Source organism: Ranitomeya imitator, chromosome 3 (genome assembly GCF_032444005.1).
Source record: "Ranitomeya imitator isolate aRanImi1 chromosome 3, aRanImi1.pri, whole genome shotgun sequence".
NCBI classification, from domain to species: domain Eukaryota; kingdom Metazoa; phylum Chordata; class Amphibia; order Anura; family Dendrobatidae; genus Ranitomeya; species Ranitomeya imitator.
The window spans coordinates 327,814,692-327,832,128 of NC_091284.1; the positions used below are offsets into that span (position 1 = coordinate 327,814,692).

Sequence of the window (17,437 nt, forward strand, 5' to 3'; positions counted from 1 at the left end):
AGGATGCTAACCTCAGGTCATTAGCGGAGCGGAGGGCACGGGTAGGGTGGTAGACTGAGACCAGAGAGGAGATGTAGCGTGGTGCTGAGCCATGGAGTGCTTTGTGGATGAGGGTAGTAGTTTTGTACTGGATTCTTGAGTGGATGGGTAGCCAGTGTAATGACTGGCACAAGGTAGAGGCATCGGTGTAACGGTTGGTGAGGAATATGATCCTGGCTGCAGCATTCAGGACAGATTGGAGCGGGGAGAGTTTAGTAAGATGGAGGCCGATTAGTAGAGAGTTACAATAGTCCAGACGAGAATGAATAAGTGAGACAGTAAGAGTTTTTGCAGAGTCGAAAGTAAGAAAAGGGCGAATTCTAGAAATGTTTTTGAGGTGCAGATAAGAAGAGCGAGCCAGTGATCGGATGTGGGGGGTGAATGAAAGCTCGGAATCAAGGATGACCCCAAGGCAGCGGGCATGTTGCTTTGGAGTAATGGTGGAACCGCAAACGGAGATGGCAATGTCAGGCAAAGGTAGGTTAATAGAGGGAGAAAACACGAGGAGTTCAGTTTTTGACAGGTTCAGTTTCAGATAGAGGGAGGACATGATGTTAGAGACAGCGGTAAGACAATCACTGGTGTTTACTAAAAAGGCAGGCGTGATATCAGGAAAAGAAGTGTATAATTGGGTGTCGTCAGCATAGAGATGGTACTGGAAACCAAATCTACTGATTGTTTGTCCAATAGGGGCAGTATACAACGAGAAGAGGAGGGAGCCTAGGACTGATCCTTGAGGAACCCCAACAGTAAGGGGAAGGTGAGAGGAGGAGGAACCAGCAAAACATACAGTGAAGGATCGGTCTGAGAAATAGGAGGAGAACCAGGAGAGAACGGTGTCCTTGAGGCCGATGGAGCGGAGCATAGTGAGGAGGAGCTGATTATCCACAGTATCGAATGCTGCAGAGAGATCCAAGAGAATTAGCATGGAGTAGTGACCATTAGATTTAGCTGTTAGTAGGTCATTAGAGACTTTAGTGAGGGCAGTTTCAGTAGAGTGTAAAGAGCAGAAGCCAGATTGAAGAGGGTCGAGAAGAGAGTTATCTGAGAGATAGCGGGTAAGACTGGAGTGGACCAGGCGTTCGAGGAGTTTAGAGATGAAGGGAAGATTAGAGACAGGTCTATAATTAGCGGCACAGTTTTGGTTGAGGGATGGTTTTTTAAGTAATGGATGTATGATGGCATGCTTAAATGAGGAGGGAAAAATACCAGAAGTGAGGGAAAGGTTGAATATTTTTGTTAGGTGAGAGGTGACAGCCGGGGAAAGGGACTGGAGGAGATGTGACGGAATGGGGTCACTGGTGCAAGTGGTCGGGCGAGAAGATGCAAGGAGCCTGATTACTTCTTCTTCTGTAACTGGTTCAAAGTCAGAGAGTGAACTAGATGCAGTGGGGGAGGGAGGACAGTGCATGGTATGAAGAGATTGGGAGATGATTTCCTGTTGAATGTGGTCAATTTTTTCTTTGAAGTAATTGGCCAGATCGTCAGCACGGAGATCTGTGGTTGGGGCCTGCACTCTTGGGTTGAGTAGGGACTGGAAAGTGTCAAAGAGACGTTTAGGGTTATTTGACAGTGAGGTGATGAGGGTGTTGAAATAGGTTTGTTTGGAGAGGTGAAGGGCAGAGTTGTATGTTTTTAGCATGAACTTATAATGAATGAAATCTTTGGGTAGATTAGATTTTCTCCACAGACGTTCGGCGCACCTGGAGCACCGCTGCAGGAAACGTGTTTGCAGCGTGTGCCACGGTTGTCGCGCTAGTTGTTTTATGTATAGGAGGTGCAGCTTCATCCAGGGCACTTTGCAGGGTTTTATTGTAATGCTTCAGAGCAGAATTAGGATATGAGTTGGAGAAGATTGGGGCCAATGAGGACTGCAAGTTCTTCATAAGTTTCTGAGTGTTAATGGCCTGTATGTTTCTATAAGTGTGGAAAGTGGGGGTGACCTGAGCGGGATGGCAGTTCTTGATAGAGAATGAAAGAAGGTTGTGGTCAGAGAGCGGGAGAGGGGAGTTTGTGAAATCATCCATTGAGCAAAGTCGGGAGAAGACCAAGTCAAGGGAGTTTCCATCTTCATGCGTTGGAGAGTTAGTATGCTGTGAGAGGCCGAAAGAGGAGGTTAGAGATAAAAGGTGAGAAGCAGGTGGGGAGAGGGGAGAAGCAATGGGGATGTTGAAATCACCCATGATAAGGGTGGGGGTGTCACAGGAGAAAAAGTGTGGAAGCCAGGTGGCAAAGTGATCCAGGAACTGATGAGAGGGGCCAGGAGGACGATACACCACTGCCACTCGCATGGAGAAGGGGACGTAGAGTCTGACAGCATGGACCTCAAAGGAAGGGAAGACAAGTGAGGGTACTTGGGGGTTAACTTGGAAAGTACATTTGGGTGAAAGGAGCAGACCAACGCCTCCACCTGCTCTGTTGTCTGATCTTGGGGTATGAGAAAAATGTAGTCCACCATATGAAAGAGCAGCAGCAGCGGTGGTGTCTGACTGCTGGATCCAGGTTTCAGTAAGAGCCAGGAGATTAAGAGAATTAGAAAGGAAGAAGTCATGGATGAAGGAGAGTTTATTACACACAGCGAGAATTCCAAAGGGCACAATTGAAAGAGACAGAAGGCATGCATGGAATATTAATAAGGTTAGAGGGGTTTCTGGGTGTAGCAATTGGGAGCTTTGACTGGCTATAACATGGGGGGCCGGGGTTTGGAGAGATGTCTGTTGAAACAGTTATGTGATCTCTCTGCGTAAGGACAAGCAGAAGTGAGTTAAATATCTATAAACAAAAACAAATGCATAATAGGATGACTAACATATATAGATATATGCAGGATTCAATGCCGAAGATAGAATGACTCGGATACCATTCAGGCTGCTGGCTGTCAGGGAATGGAGCAATAGACATGCAGGATATTTCAGTTCAGAGAATGAATGATATGTTTACATATATAGATATATGCAGGATTCAATGCATATCCCTGTGTGTGGTGAGTATTCCATGTTGGGGCCCCACCTTAGCAACTGTACGGTATATACTCTTTGGCGCCATCGCTCTCATTCTTTAAGTCCCCCTTGTACACATCTGGCAGCAGTCAATTTGCCTCCAACAGTTTTCCTTTCACTTTTTCCCCATTATGTAGATAGGGGCAAAATTGTTTGGTGAATTGGAAATCGCGGGGTTAAAATTTTGCCTCACAACATAGCCTATGAAGCTCTCAGGGTCTAGACGTGTGACTGTGCAAAATTTTGTGGCTGTAGCTGCGACGGTGCAGATGCCAGTCCCGGACATACACACATACACACACACACATTCAGCTTTACATATTAGACTAGCTGAAAAGCCCGGCGTTGCCTGGGCATAGTAAATATCTGTAGTTCGTTATGGCACATCACGCCTCTCATTTTCCCCCTCACATCTCTCATTTTCCCCCTCACTTCTCTTATTTCCCCCCTCACTCCTCTCATTCCCCCCTAACACTTGTCATTTCAACCTCACATCTGTCATTTTCCGATCACTCCACTATTTTCCCTCACTCCTCTCATTTTGCACTCACACCTTTTCATTTTCACCTCACACCTCTAATTTTCACCTCACACCTCTCATTTTCCCCTCAGTATATACATGCTTGTCATCTCCCTGATATATACTATACACCTGTATGTCATCTCCTGTACATAGTATATACCTGTATGTCATCTCCTTCTGTATATAGTATATACCTGCTGTATGTCATCTCCTCCTGTATATACCTATGTGTCATCTCCTCTTTTGTATAATATATACGTGTGTCATTTCCTCCTGTCTATAGTATGTACCTGTGTGTCATCTTCTCCTGTATATAGTATATACCTGTATGTCATCTCCTCCTGTATATAGTATATACCTGTATGTCATCTCCTCCTATATACAGTATATACCTGTATGTCATCTCCTCCTGTATGTAGTATATACCTGTATGTCATCTCCTCCTATATACAGTATATACCTGTATGTCATCTCCTCCTGTACATAGTATATACCTGTGTGTCATCTGCTCCTGTATATAGCATATACCTGTATGTCATCTCCTCCTGTATATAGTATATATCTGTGTGTCATCTGCTCTTGTATATAGTATATACTGTTGTGAATTCTGTGGTCAAGCTCCCTCCTGTGGTCATGAGTGGTACTTCGGCTGGTTCGGTCTATGAGCTTCCTCTGGTGGATGTGAGTGGGGCTGCGGCTTCTGAGTTTCCTTCCTCAGGTGACGAGGTTAAGTCGTTAGGTGCTGCTCTATTTAACTCCACCTAGTTCTTTGTTCCTGGCCTCCAGTCAATGTTCCAGTATTGGTCTTGCTTTCTCCTGGATCGTTCTTGTGGCCTGTCTGCCCTGCATAAGCTAAGTTCTGCTTGTGTTACTTTTGTTTGCTATATTTTCTGTCCAGCTTGCTATATTGGTTTTTCTTGCTTGCTGGAAGCTCTGAGACGCAGAGGGAGCACCTCCGTACCGTTAGTCAGTGCGGAGGGCCTTTTTGCCCCTCTGCGTGGTTGTTTGTAGGTTTTTGTGTTGACCGCAAAGCTATCTTTCCTATCCTCGGTCTATTCAGTAAGTCGGGCCTCACTTTGCTATAATCTATTTCATCTCTGTGTTTGTATTTTCATCTTAACTCACAGTCATTATATGTGGGGGGCTGCCTTTTCCTTTGGGGAATTTCTCTGAGGCAAGGTAGGCTTATTTTTCTATCTTCAGGGCTAGTTAGTTTCTCAGGCTGTGCCGAGTTGCATAGGGAGCGTTAGGCGCAATCCACGGCTACGTCTAGTGTGGTATGATAGGATTAGGAATTGCGGTCAGCAGAGTTCCCACGTCTCAGAGCTCGTCCTATGTTAGTAACTATCAGGTCACTTTGTGTGCTCTTAACCACTAGGTCCATTGTGGTTCTGAATCACCTGTTCATAACAATATACCTGTGTGTCATCTCCCCTGTATATAGTATGTACCTGTATGTCATCTCCTCCTGTATATAGTATATATATGTGTGTCATCTCCTCCTGTATATAGTATGTACCTGTATGTCATCTCCTCCTTTATTAGACCTAGTTCACACATTATTTGGTCAGTATTTTTACCTCAGTATTTGTAAGCTAAATTGGCAGCCTGATAAATCCCTAGCCAGCAGGAAGCCCTCCCCCCTGGCAGTATATATTAGCTCACACATACACATAATATAGACAGGTCTTGTGACTGACAGCTGCCATATTTCCTATATGGTACATTTGTTGCTTTTGTAGTTTGTCTGCTTATTAATCAGGTTTTTATTTTTGAAGGATAATACCAGACTTGTGTGTGTTTTAGGGCGAGTTTCATGTGTCAAGTTGTGTGTGTTGAGTTGCATGTGGCGACATGCATGTAGCAACTTTTTGTGTGTCAAGTTGCATGTGACAGGTTAGTGTAGCAAGTTGTGTGCAGCAAGTTTTGCGCATGGCGAGTTTTGCGCGTGGCGAGTTTTATGTGTGGTGCGTTTTGAGTATGTGCAAGTTTTGTGAGGCAACTTTTGCATGCGTTGCAACTTTGGTGCATGTGGCAATTTTTCCGCGTGTGCAAGTGTTGCGTGTGGCGAGTTTTCCATGAGGTGAGTTTTGCAGGTGTAGCTAGTTTTGCGTGTGCCTAGTTTTGCATGTGGCGAGTTTTGCATGTGGTGAATTTTGCGCGTGGCGAGTTTTGAGTGGCGACTTTTGTGTTTTGACTTTTATGTAGCGAGGTTGGTGTATGTGTGGTGAAATGTGTGCTGAGGGTGGTATATGTGTTCAAGCACGTGGTAGTGTGTGGCACATTTTGTGTGTGTGTTCATATCCCCATGTGTGGTGATTATCCCATGTTGGGGCCCCACCTTAGCAACTGTACGGTATATACTCTTTGGCGCCATCGCTCTCATTCTTTAAGTCCCCCTTGTTCACATCTGGCAGCAGTCAATTTGCCTCCAACACTTTTCCTTTCACTTTTTCCCCATTATGTAGATGGGGGCAAAATTGTTTGATGAATTGGAATGGGCGGGGTTAAAATTTCTCCTCACAACATAGCCTATGACGCTCTCGGGGTCCAGACGTGTGACTGTGCAAAATTTTGTGGCTGTAGCTGCAACGGTTCAGATGCCAATCCTGGACATACACACATACATACACACACACACACATTCAGCCTTATGTACTAGATATATACATATATATATATATATATATATATATATATATATATACATATATATATATATATATATACAGTACAGACCAAAAGTTTGGACACACCTTCTCATTTAAAGATTTTTCTGTATTTTCATGACTATGAAAACTGTACATTCACACTGAAGGCATCAAAACTATGAATTAACACATGTGGAATTATATACGTAATAAAAAATTGTGAAAAAACTACAATTATGTCTTATATTCTAGGTTCTTCAAAGTAGTCTCCTTTTGCTTTGATGACTGCTTTGCACGCTCTTGGCATTCTCTTCATGAGCTTCAAGAGGTAGTCACCGGGAAAGGTCTTCCAACAATCTTGAAGGAGTTCCCAGAGATGCTTTGCACTTGTTGGCCCTTTTGCCTTCATTCTGTGGTCCAGCTCACCCCAAACCATCTCGATTGGGTTCAGGTCTGGTGACTGTGGAGGCCAGGTCATCTGGCGTAGCACCCCATCAGTCTCCTTCTTGGTCAAATAGCCCTTATACAGCCTGGAGGTGTATTTCGGGTCATTGTCCTGTTGAAAAATAAATGATAGTCCAACTAAACGCAAACCGGATGGAATAGCATGCCGCTGCCAGATGCTGTGGTAGCCATGCTGGTTCACTATGCCTTCAATTTTGAATAAATCCCCAACAGTGTCACCAGCAAAGCACCCCCACACCATCACACCTCCTCCTCCATGCTTCACGGTGGGAATCAGGCATGTAGAGTCCATTCGTTCACCTTTTCTGCGTCACACAAAGACACGGTGGTTGGAAGCAAAGATCTCAAATTTGGACTCATCAGACCAAAGCACAGATTTCCACTGGTCTAATGTCCATTCCTTGTGTTCTTTAGCCCAAATAAGTCTCTTCTGCTTGTTGCCTGTCCTTAGCAGTGGATTCCTAGCAGCTATTTTACCATGAAGGCCTGCTGCTGCACAAAGTTTCCTCTTAACAGTTGTTGTAGAGATGTGTCTGCTGCTAGAACTCTGTATGGCATTTACCTAGTCTCTAATCTGAACTGCTGTTAACCTGCGATTTCTGAGGCTGGTGACTCCGATAAACTTATCCTCAGAAGCAGAGGTGACTCTTGGTCTTCCTTTCCTGGGGCGGTCCTCATGTGAGCCAGTTTCTTTGTAGCACTTGATGGTTTTTGCCACTGCACTTGGGGACACTTTCAAAGTTTTCCCAATTTTTTGGACTGACTGACCTTCATTTCTTAAAGTAATGATGGCCACTCATTTTTCTTTACTTAGCTGCCTTTTCTTGCCATGATACAAATTCTAACAGTCTATTCAGTAGGACTATCAGCTGTGTATCCACCAGATTTCTGCTCAACACAATTGATGGTCCGAACCCCATTTATAAGGCAAGAAATCCCACTTATTAAACCTGACAGGGCACACCTGTGAAGTGAAAACTATTTCCGGTGACTACCTCTTGAAGCTCATCAAGAGAATGCCAAGAGTGTGCAAAGCAGTCATCAAAGCAAAAGGTGACTACTTTGAAGAACCTAGAATATGAGACATAATTACACTTGTTTCACACTTTTTTGTTAAGTATATAATTCCACATGTGTTAAATCATAGTTTTGATGCCTTCAATGTGAATGTACAATTTTCATAGTCATGAAAATACAGAAAAATCTTTAAATGAGGTGTGTCCAAACTTTTGGTCCGTACTGTATATATAAATAATATTATTATATTACACACACATATATGATACACACTGTTTCCTTTGTCCGTTTGCACAATGTACTGTATGGCATTTCCTATTAGCGGCTGTGCTTCTACATTTCCTGTATTGACTGGAATCATTGCACAGTATTATGCATCATTTCCTTCTGGTTTTGTTCTTTTTTAAACACTGTATTTCTTTTAGACAGCTACAAGCTTCAAGATGTTTATAGATAACTGGAATATACAAACAGCAGTGTGGCTGAAAGAGTTAAGTACAAATTTCTATGGTTAAATCAGTATATTCTGTTCTAAAACTACTGCAGCTTACACACTGAAATATATCCACAAAATCTTTCCTTTTACCAAATGACCTTGACTTAATTGATTCTTGCAAATGTTCCTTGAATTTGCATAATGTATTTAATTAATAAATACCAACTTATAAGCAACAGTGAAACTATTGAAAGTATTATCAAGTCTGCCCAGAAAGCCACTTTATACGTCACCACATTTGAAATATGTGACTACCACTTATTTACACACAAAGCATTATAATTTAATTACCGTATTAGATGATTGTATAATTTATACTAAATCTAAGTGCAAAACTGCACTAAGGTGGTGGGAAATTATTAGATGTGCTATATGCAACAACAATTGCACTTCCTAGAGAAACTGACTGCAAAATAGTGACCAGCCATACAGAGGGCTGCCTTAAGGAATTTCAGTTCTGTTCTGTTCTGGCCATGGAGCTCCGGGAAAGTTTCCTTTATCTGACAAAATGTGCACTGCAATCCACCCCTAACTCTGAAGCCCGGTGAGCAGAAGCAAAGCCAAGCCACCCCTGCTTGCTTCTGCTCACTGGGCCCCATATACCCTGATAGTGGCCCTGGCAATACCTCACATTATACAAGTTATTATATCATCAGGAATTGTTCAGCCTTGTTATTTGTGGACATAACTATAGGAAGGAAAGTATTGGGACACATCTCTTAACTTTGAACATGAAATATATGAAATATCAATTGCATTACTGCTCTTGAAAATAGGAAAAACTGAGAATATTTCGCCATAAACTGGCCAACTCATGTGTACCCAGCAGCCGTGATAAGGCAATTCTCATTGCTGGAAACCTAGCCTATTGTGAATCCTCTCCTAAACTGAAGCCTACATTTATGTGGTTAGATTGATAAATTGGCCTATTTATGCGCTAAGTATTCTCAATTTTTCCTTTTTTTCTAGAGCAGTAATGCAAGTCATATTTCATATATTTCATGTTTTCATTATATAGTTCTACAGAGTGCAACTTTCTTTGTTGCTTCTGCATTTATGGACATCAATTCCCACAGACCTACTGCAATATATTGAAGAAAGCCTTCTCAAAAGTGGAAACTCCTAATTAATGCCTATGGAGTTGGAATAGGACTTTCTAAAAGTTCCTGATACCTACATTCATATAGTGTAAAACAGGAACCATTCTGAGGTGTCTGGCAATATAGCAAATATCACTGATTGATGGGGGTGACCCATCCTAAGGCTAGATCATCTATATGTTGTGACCGGAGAACTCCTTTAATAATAAAATGATAATTCTTCAATGGCATATGCACTTTGTTAAAAATTTGGCCCATGACTACATCTCCCCAATGTTCTTATCTGCCATAAAAAAATCGGTATTTACCTTCAGCCATTGTTGTAATCTGCATGTTCGTATTATGCATGTGTACAATTAGTATTGCAACATCATGTTCTTCTCACATGCTACAAAACAGCATGTCAATCATGGTGCAGGAGTGACTACATTGTGTTCACTGTGTAGTCACTGGTCATGGCACCTGCAGTGCCCAGATGTCTGCCAGCAAGCTACTGCAGAGTGCAGATAACTTCATTTTCTCCCTGCAGTCTCAATTCTGATTAGATTGCTGCAACTGCTTAGAACATCATATTTTGTCTGACAGGTTCCTTTTAATGCTGAATATGCTTCATCTAAGGGCTCATGCACATGACCAGTTATATCGGACGAGTGCTATTTGTGGTTTTCATGGGTAGCACTCGTACCCACAATATTCTATGGGGCTGTGCATATCTCTGAGTGGTCCAAAGACAAAATCAGAGACCTGTCTGATTTTTGGTCCGAGTGTCTAGTCTATGGGTTCATGGGACATGTGCGGTCCAATTTTCACGTACTGACAGAATGGAAAGGGTGTAGAAACTTTTTTTTTCTCAACCTACTAGAAAAACGGATGCCACTCTGATCAGAATAATCAGATTGTTTGTATCTGATTGCCAGTAAACTGTTGTGTGCATCTATCATCATATTTATCATTGAGACTCAATATACTGTATATCATATCTATTTAGTGTAAATATTGTCTTTGAACACTGCCATTTTATATTCTTCACTGTTTCACAATAGTATATTTTTTCATGCAGGGTTTGTTATGACCGAAGCCCATTTAATCCGCTGCTGTCCACCTTCCTATTGTCAGCAGCCTGGCATGGTGTACATCCAGGATATTACTTCACCTTCCTGACTGCTGTGCCAATCACACTTGCTGCTCGTAAGGTGAGCCTGTGGCCAGTATGGTACAGCGCTGATACAATATGACATTGATTTTTTGGTCACACACTCTGCTATACATATAATAACCATGTTTTTCTAGTACTTCTCCCCCTTGCAAGTCTTCAGTTGTCCTCATACTGTATTTCCTGGTTTCACAACTGCTCACAGACATCAGAAGGCTTTCTTGTATAACATCGTATGGCATATATATCAAACCTTAGAAAATACCAGCCCATTGGAGTGAATTCTACATTATTATGTACATTCCCTGTACAAAATACTATCTATTAAAGAGAACCTGCCGGCAGGTTTTTACACGCGGAAGTAGTGGATGGTTGTACAGGCATTTGTCCCCCAATAAAAATGATACCTTATTTGTAAAGATCACATGTGCCAGTTAAGAGAACTTTAAATCATATGCAAATAAGGCTGGACGTGCACTGGAGGCATGTCAGTGCACTTGGACTACTTCTACCAAGTGCATTATCACTCCCCAGTGCACTTCCAGCCTGATTTCCATATGGCTAGATGTCGCATGACTGGCAAATCAGATCCTTGCAATAAAAGGTCTCATTTTCATTCAGGGGCCAGGCTCCTATACAGCTATGCCGCTACTTCCTTGTGTATAAACATGTTCCATTTCAATTCTATAATCAGGAACAAAAAATACTAAATGTGATATTGCTAAATAAGGGAAGAAAAATAAATGTGGTGTTTTTTTTCCTTTTCGTTTACCAGGTCAGGCAAACAGTGCGTCCAATGTTCCAACATACGTTATGGAGTAGAATAATTTATAGTTTGGGTACCTGGCTGTGTACACAAGTAGCAATGAGCTACACTGTGGCACCATTTATATTACTAGGACTTGGACCATCATTTCAGTTATACAGGTAAGAGATTTTTTGTGCCGATTGTACTCATCTTTTGTTTCAATGGTAGTCCTTTGGAAAAGAAGTCTGTACATTCCTCGTCTCTTTGGTCCCCTAGACCTGCAGAAGTGTTAACTGTACTTACTCCCACTTTTGCTACAAATCCCTTATGGACATTTTAATGGGGTCTGTTCCAACATACAGAGTCCAAGGAACCCCGGCATACTGCTATGTACTCCTCACTGGTAAACTCATCTGCCTTTCGACATCTGGAGTAAAGCAATGTATGCAAATTGCTTGTCTTAAATCCGTGCTGAAACAACTGGCTGACAACCAAACGGAAAGAGCATTGCACAATGATAAGCACGCCTGTATAAAAATCTACAAATTTTATTGAGACCAAACTACAAGCACTAATATAAAAACAATTAGCACGATTATAACCCCAAAACTGACATACATTACAGAAACAATGATGTGGAACCCACAAAAATCTACAGCAAGAGTGCAAATAAAAAAACTTATATATATGGCCCTAAATAAGATCAAGTACTGTATATGTGGGTATATTCCAAATGGTACCTGTATATCATCAAAATGTCATAAATAAGGTGCAAGCTAAATAGTGTGCTTATTGTTGTGTGATGCACTTTTTTTGGTTGTATGTTAGTTCTTGCATACTTATTTAGCACCCATTTCATTATTATCTGTGTGTCTTTTGTATGTTTCAAAACATATGGCTGATGGCACCAAGTTCATCTACAAGAACAAAACTAGAAAACCGAATGTGCAAGAATCACTTTAAATATTCTTAGTGTTTTTGTAAAAAGCTGTTTTATTCCTGTAAAAAAAATGTATAAATGTATTCAAACCCAGAATACATAATAGCTACAGAAAACCCATGTGCACGGACTTTGTACAGGGGCACAGCGTCCTCACTTACCCAATGACACAATGTGTATTCCAGCTTTCAGGAAACACCAAAGTCTCCCACTGAATAGTTGCTAGTGATACAGCATGCAATGTCATTTTTTTTCACACAGATCTATCATTCAAAATATAAAAATATTTGCAACATGAACCATAAAGGGGGTAACATAAGATGTGGAAAATGTTTTAAACTCTGCATACATTATGTTTTTGAACCATGTTTGACATATCCAGTGGGAGCTTTCCTACTATATATCCATATTGCCCCGATTACCTGCAGTAGCATAAATCGTGTTCCAGGCATGCATTTGGCATGGCTTTCATTCATTGAATGGAATAGTGCCGTTGACTAAGCTATTTTATGATGAGGATTAGAGTAAACCTGTGTAATGCGTTGTAATATGCTTTTTTAGAGTAGACCTGTGCAAAAAAGTTGCCAAACAATCATAATGAGCAGAATTAACTTGGGCAACAGTCAGTCTCATGTGGCCCCTATAGAAAATGAATTGCCCACCTCTGCTCTAAAATGGGATATATTTCAGCTTTTCATTAGCTGTATACATCAGCAAATAATGTATAATGTCAAATAAAACTGTTTTAAGGCCTAAAAAGTCTATGTAACATAGCACGCATCCAGATTGTGGATTGTTGATAAGGGTAGATTAGACTGCCTCTATGGGTACCGTCACACAGTGGCACTTTTGTCGCTACGACAGTACGATTCGTGACGTTCCAGCGATATCCATACGATATCGCTGTGTCTGACACGCAGCAGTGATCAGGGATCCTGCTGAGAATCGTACGTCGTAGCAGATCGTTTGGAACTTTCTTTCGTCGCTGGATCTCCCGCTGTCATCGCTAGATCGGTGTGTGTGACACCGATCTAGCGATGCGTTCGCTTGTAACCAGGGTAAACATCGGGTTGCTAAGCGCAGGACCGCGCTTAGTAACCCGATGTTTACTTTGGTTACCAGCGTAAATGTAAAAAAAAAAAACAGTACATACTTACATTCCGGTGTCTGTCAGGTCCCTTGCCGTCTGCTTCCCGCACTCACTGACTGCCGTAAAGTGAAAGCAGAGCACAGCGGTGACGTCACCGCTGTGCTGTGCTTTCACTTTACGGCCGGCAGTCAGTGAGTGCGGGAAGCAGACGGCAAGGGACAGACACCGAAATGTAAGTATGTACTGTTTGTTTTTTTTTACGCTGGTAACCAGGGTAAACATCGGGTTACTAAGCGCGGTCCTGCGCTTAGTAACCCGATGTTTACCCTGGTTACCCGGGGACCTCGGCATCGTTGGTCGCTGGAGAGCTGTCTGTGTGACAGCTCTCCAGCGACCACACTACGACTTACCAACGATCACGGCCAGGTCGTATCGCTGGTCGTGATCGTTGGTAAATCGTATAGTGTGACGGTACCCTATGCGTTTCACCCTTTGGCTCATCAGGAGGCTTCGATAAGAGGTCAGATTTTATCATGATCTGACATCCTTATCAAAGCCTCCTGATGATTCAAAGGGTGAAACGCGTAGAGGCAGTCTAATCTATCCTTACCAACAATCCACAATCTGGATGAGTACTATCTTACCGATTTCTTTTGGTTCACTTTGTTACCCTGTCTACTGATTTGTTTATTTATGCCCCTTGAGATTTGTCAAGATATCTAATTGTTGCTATACCTACTGATATATACCCTAACCAACCCATGAATATATCAGATTGTGTGGTTAGTGATGGGACAATATATACATCTCACTTTTGACAATACGGTATGCTCCTGGCATGGTCATTGATTTAGCATCTGTTAGACATTGTGGTGAGGGCTAACTAGGGACAACGAGGGACAGCCTTCGTTGAGCGGGGACACCACGTCGCCTGCGATTAGGGTGCCAACCTACGCAGCTAGATAGACATCACTAGGGAAAGACAGTTTAACCATCCAGATTGGACCCTAATTGAGTTATTTAGACCCTTCCCCAACTTTGTGAGCCCTGTAAGTTCACTGTGGGTGGCTATATTCCCAAGGTTTGGGAACGCTTTGACACAGCATCTAAGCAAGTGGCTTCCCTCCCCCCCCTTTTTTTGATTAACTGTCAGTGGTTTGGTGGTCACCAACAATAAGACACCAATTCCATAAGGATTACTGTGATGATGCAGTCGAAATTGGGTTTTTGGTAGTCAGTACTTGTTCATCTATCTCATTTCCTGCCTTTTTCCTTTTTATGTAGGGCGGAATAGGGATATTAGGGACAGCCGCCGAGGATCAGGGGTACTACTGTCGTGGGATATAGGGTGCCAACCTCCACTGACAGGCAGGAATACAGAACAGGTCCTTCACTAGAGTGCTGTTAGTATCTTTTTTCTATCAGATTTAAGTTAGTATTTACATGTTATTTAATTTAGTATTTACATGTAGTCTGTTTGGGATTATTATCCCTTATTTTAATGTAACATTAATAAAATGTATTTTTTAGAGGTTTATTTATGTTAGCTGATTTGGTCTAGACCACTGGCTTCAGATACGTTTTCTATTTCTACAACGATAGCTAGAAAACAATATGCAATGTGTACAGCAAGTTATATTTATTGAACGTTAATGTGGAAAAACGGTCCAAAAAGGCACCACAAAATCAACAATAAAATATGAACTACCTTATAATATGCTCTATGAAAACCCAATTGTTTGGTGACGTGAGTTTATCCTCTTTCTCTCCAGGTCCTTGGGTTTTTGCCTACACATGCTCCCTGTGCTGCTTCTTCTCATTCTCCCTCATAGAAAAAGGCTTGAAGTTGAGACTAAAGGAGGGAGGTCTAAAGAGCCACCCTGTGATCGTAACTACAATCATCTCAAGAAGGAAATCTGAAGAGGATATCCACTTTTTAAAGAGGCAGACTTTGTTTTAGTAAATGAATATGTCAGCAGCTGCCTTGAAACAAGTGCCTTTGTCTGTATCAACTAATTATACCGGTCAGCATTTGGCTTGGAAGTCTTCTACATTCCAGTTCACATAGACTGCTTAAAGTTTCATTTGGACTACACAATACGGAGCTGCCTCTACACCCTTCCAGCCAGTGTCTTTAATATGTATTTCTAATCATACTCGGGAAGAGACAAAAGATTGTAGGAAGTTGCCGTTAGCACAAGCGTGCAGTTTATCATGCAACTTGTATCTTCATGTATACAGCCTAGTAGGGTTGAAGAGGAAGGTTATAGTATCTGTAACACTCCTCTTTTCCAAGGGCAGTGGAGAGCACAGCTGCTGCCAGACACATCTAGCAGCGGCATTTCTCCCCTGAAAATAAATTGACCATCTGATGAAATTCCAATTGCCTGCCTGATCCTTCTCTCCCCCGAGTCGGGTGGCCCCATACACGTCCGATGGCCAATCATGCTGAAATCTACAGGTTCAGCTGACTTTCATCAACTAATGTGTATGGCGGCCTTTAGATTGAAATAATGTCGGGTCTGGAGCATATTGTGATCTCAATTCAATATAATTACAGGGAACCTTGATCTGGTTGTCACAGTATGGATTTAAAAAATAATACTGTAGCTGTTTGCCAATGGCGAATTCACATTTAACGTTTACAAGGTATTTTTTTCTTGAACTTTTTTAAAAGAATAACATTTTTAAAAGAATACAGGGATAAATCCCTTAACCACTTAACACTCCATTACAAATATATCCATTATGAAGTGGGTCAGGTTTGTGACGCAGGCTCGGAAGTTGAGCCTGCGCTGCACACTGTAGATGGCAGCTATATTAAATACCAGGCACCTGTGTCAAACAGCTGTACTAATACCGATGCAAACACTGGGAGTCAATGTGTTACTATGGCAGTCGGGCCCCAGTCGCTGCCACAGGCTGAACTACAAACAAGACCCAAATTTTCACTATATGCTGCAATACAGTGGTATAGCAATATGTACAGCAGTATCAGTGATCAGATGGTCAAAAAAATTTAAACATTTTTGAATGACCCCTCTTATTTCCAATAAAAAATAAAAAATAAAGTCCAGTCTATGGAAATCTAAATTGAACTAACTAATTAGTTAGTGCCGTCAAGAGAAAAAAAAAATCAAAACACCAACATTTTTGCACAATACTTCTCTAAAAGCAATATATAAATAAACAATAAAAATGTCATCTCTATCCCAAAATGTTATTGTTTAAACCATCTGCTTGCCTCACAAAGAAATAACCCCTCACACAGCCAATCAATGCAAGAAAAGAACATTACAAGTCTCGGAAAAGACTGGTTGGTCAGAAACCAGCTTTTTTTGCACAGAGTTTTGACTTCTTTTTTTTTTTTGCACGATTTTAAATACAAAAAAAAAAATCCATACAAGTTTCGTCATACTGTAATTGCACTGACCTGGAGACTCATATTTCCATGTCATTTTTACCCCACAATTGACATCATAAAAAGAAAAGCCATCCCACTTGGATTTTTTTTCTCCTCCAATTTTCAGTACATTGTGTGATAAAACAACTGATGTCAAAAAAGGTCATGGCTCTTGGAAGAAAGGGAGGAAAGAAAGGAAAAAAACAAAAGTGCAAAAATAATAAATTGCCAGGGTGTTAAAAAGTTAAAGAGAGAAGAATTAGGCCTCACACATAACTGTATTGTGTATTTGTAGGAATCTGTAATATGGCACTTACAGCCATCTATCAGCACACAAACTGTGGCTTGTGCCATCACATGTAGTATTACCAAGTCTCATCCCATGGCACCATGTTGGCATCACCTACAGGATGTGACAATATACAAGGACATTTTGGAAGCAGCGGCTCTTGCATACTGCATAAAGAAATACAATCTTTTTCCTGGATCTAACTTTTACTACGACATTGGATTTTTCTTATTGTGTGACTGCATTTTATAATTTGTTATGGATTGTAACATTTAAAATACTGTCATTTTCTCTCCACACTTATTTATATCCTAATATTTTACAGAATTTCCTGCTTGCACTGTATTTGCAATTCCTACTTCATAGCTAGTGATTTTTAAATTAAATTTGTATTTTCTTTAATGTTGTTGACATATCATTTGAAGTACAGGGCCGCATAGAGATAAAATGCATCATTTATCAATATTCTAGGACACGGACGGCACTTTATTGCAAAACAAAATCAAGAATTCTACTCCCATAAT

General features: G+C 41.4%; 1 protein-coding gene across 1 annotated transcript in view; it reads left to right on the top strand.

The window, feature by feature from the left end:
* Nucleotides 1-15,897, top strand: part of LOC138669865 (lysophospholipid acyltransferase 2-like) — a 237,206-nt gene extending 221,309 nt beyond the window's left edge. Inside the window, exons 10-13 of the mRNA XM_069756698.1 lie at nt 8,120-8,184; nt 10,351-10,483; nt 11,219-11,370; nt 14,994-15,897. Coding sequence (XP_069612799.1) covers nt 8,120-8,184; nt 10,351-10,483; nt 11,219-11,370; nt 14,994-15,141 — 498 coding nt within the window. The 3' untranslated portion in view covers nt 15,142-15,897. The remainder of the gene's footprint in view (nt 1-8,119; nt 8,185-10,350; nt 10,484-11,218; nt 11,371-14,993) is intronic.
* The last annotated feature ends 1,540 nt before the right edge of the window (nt 15,898-17,437 follow it).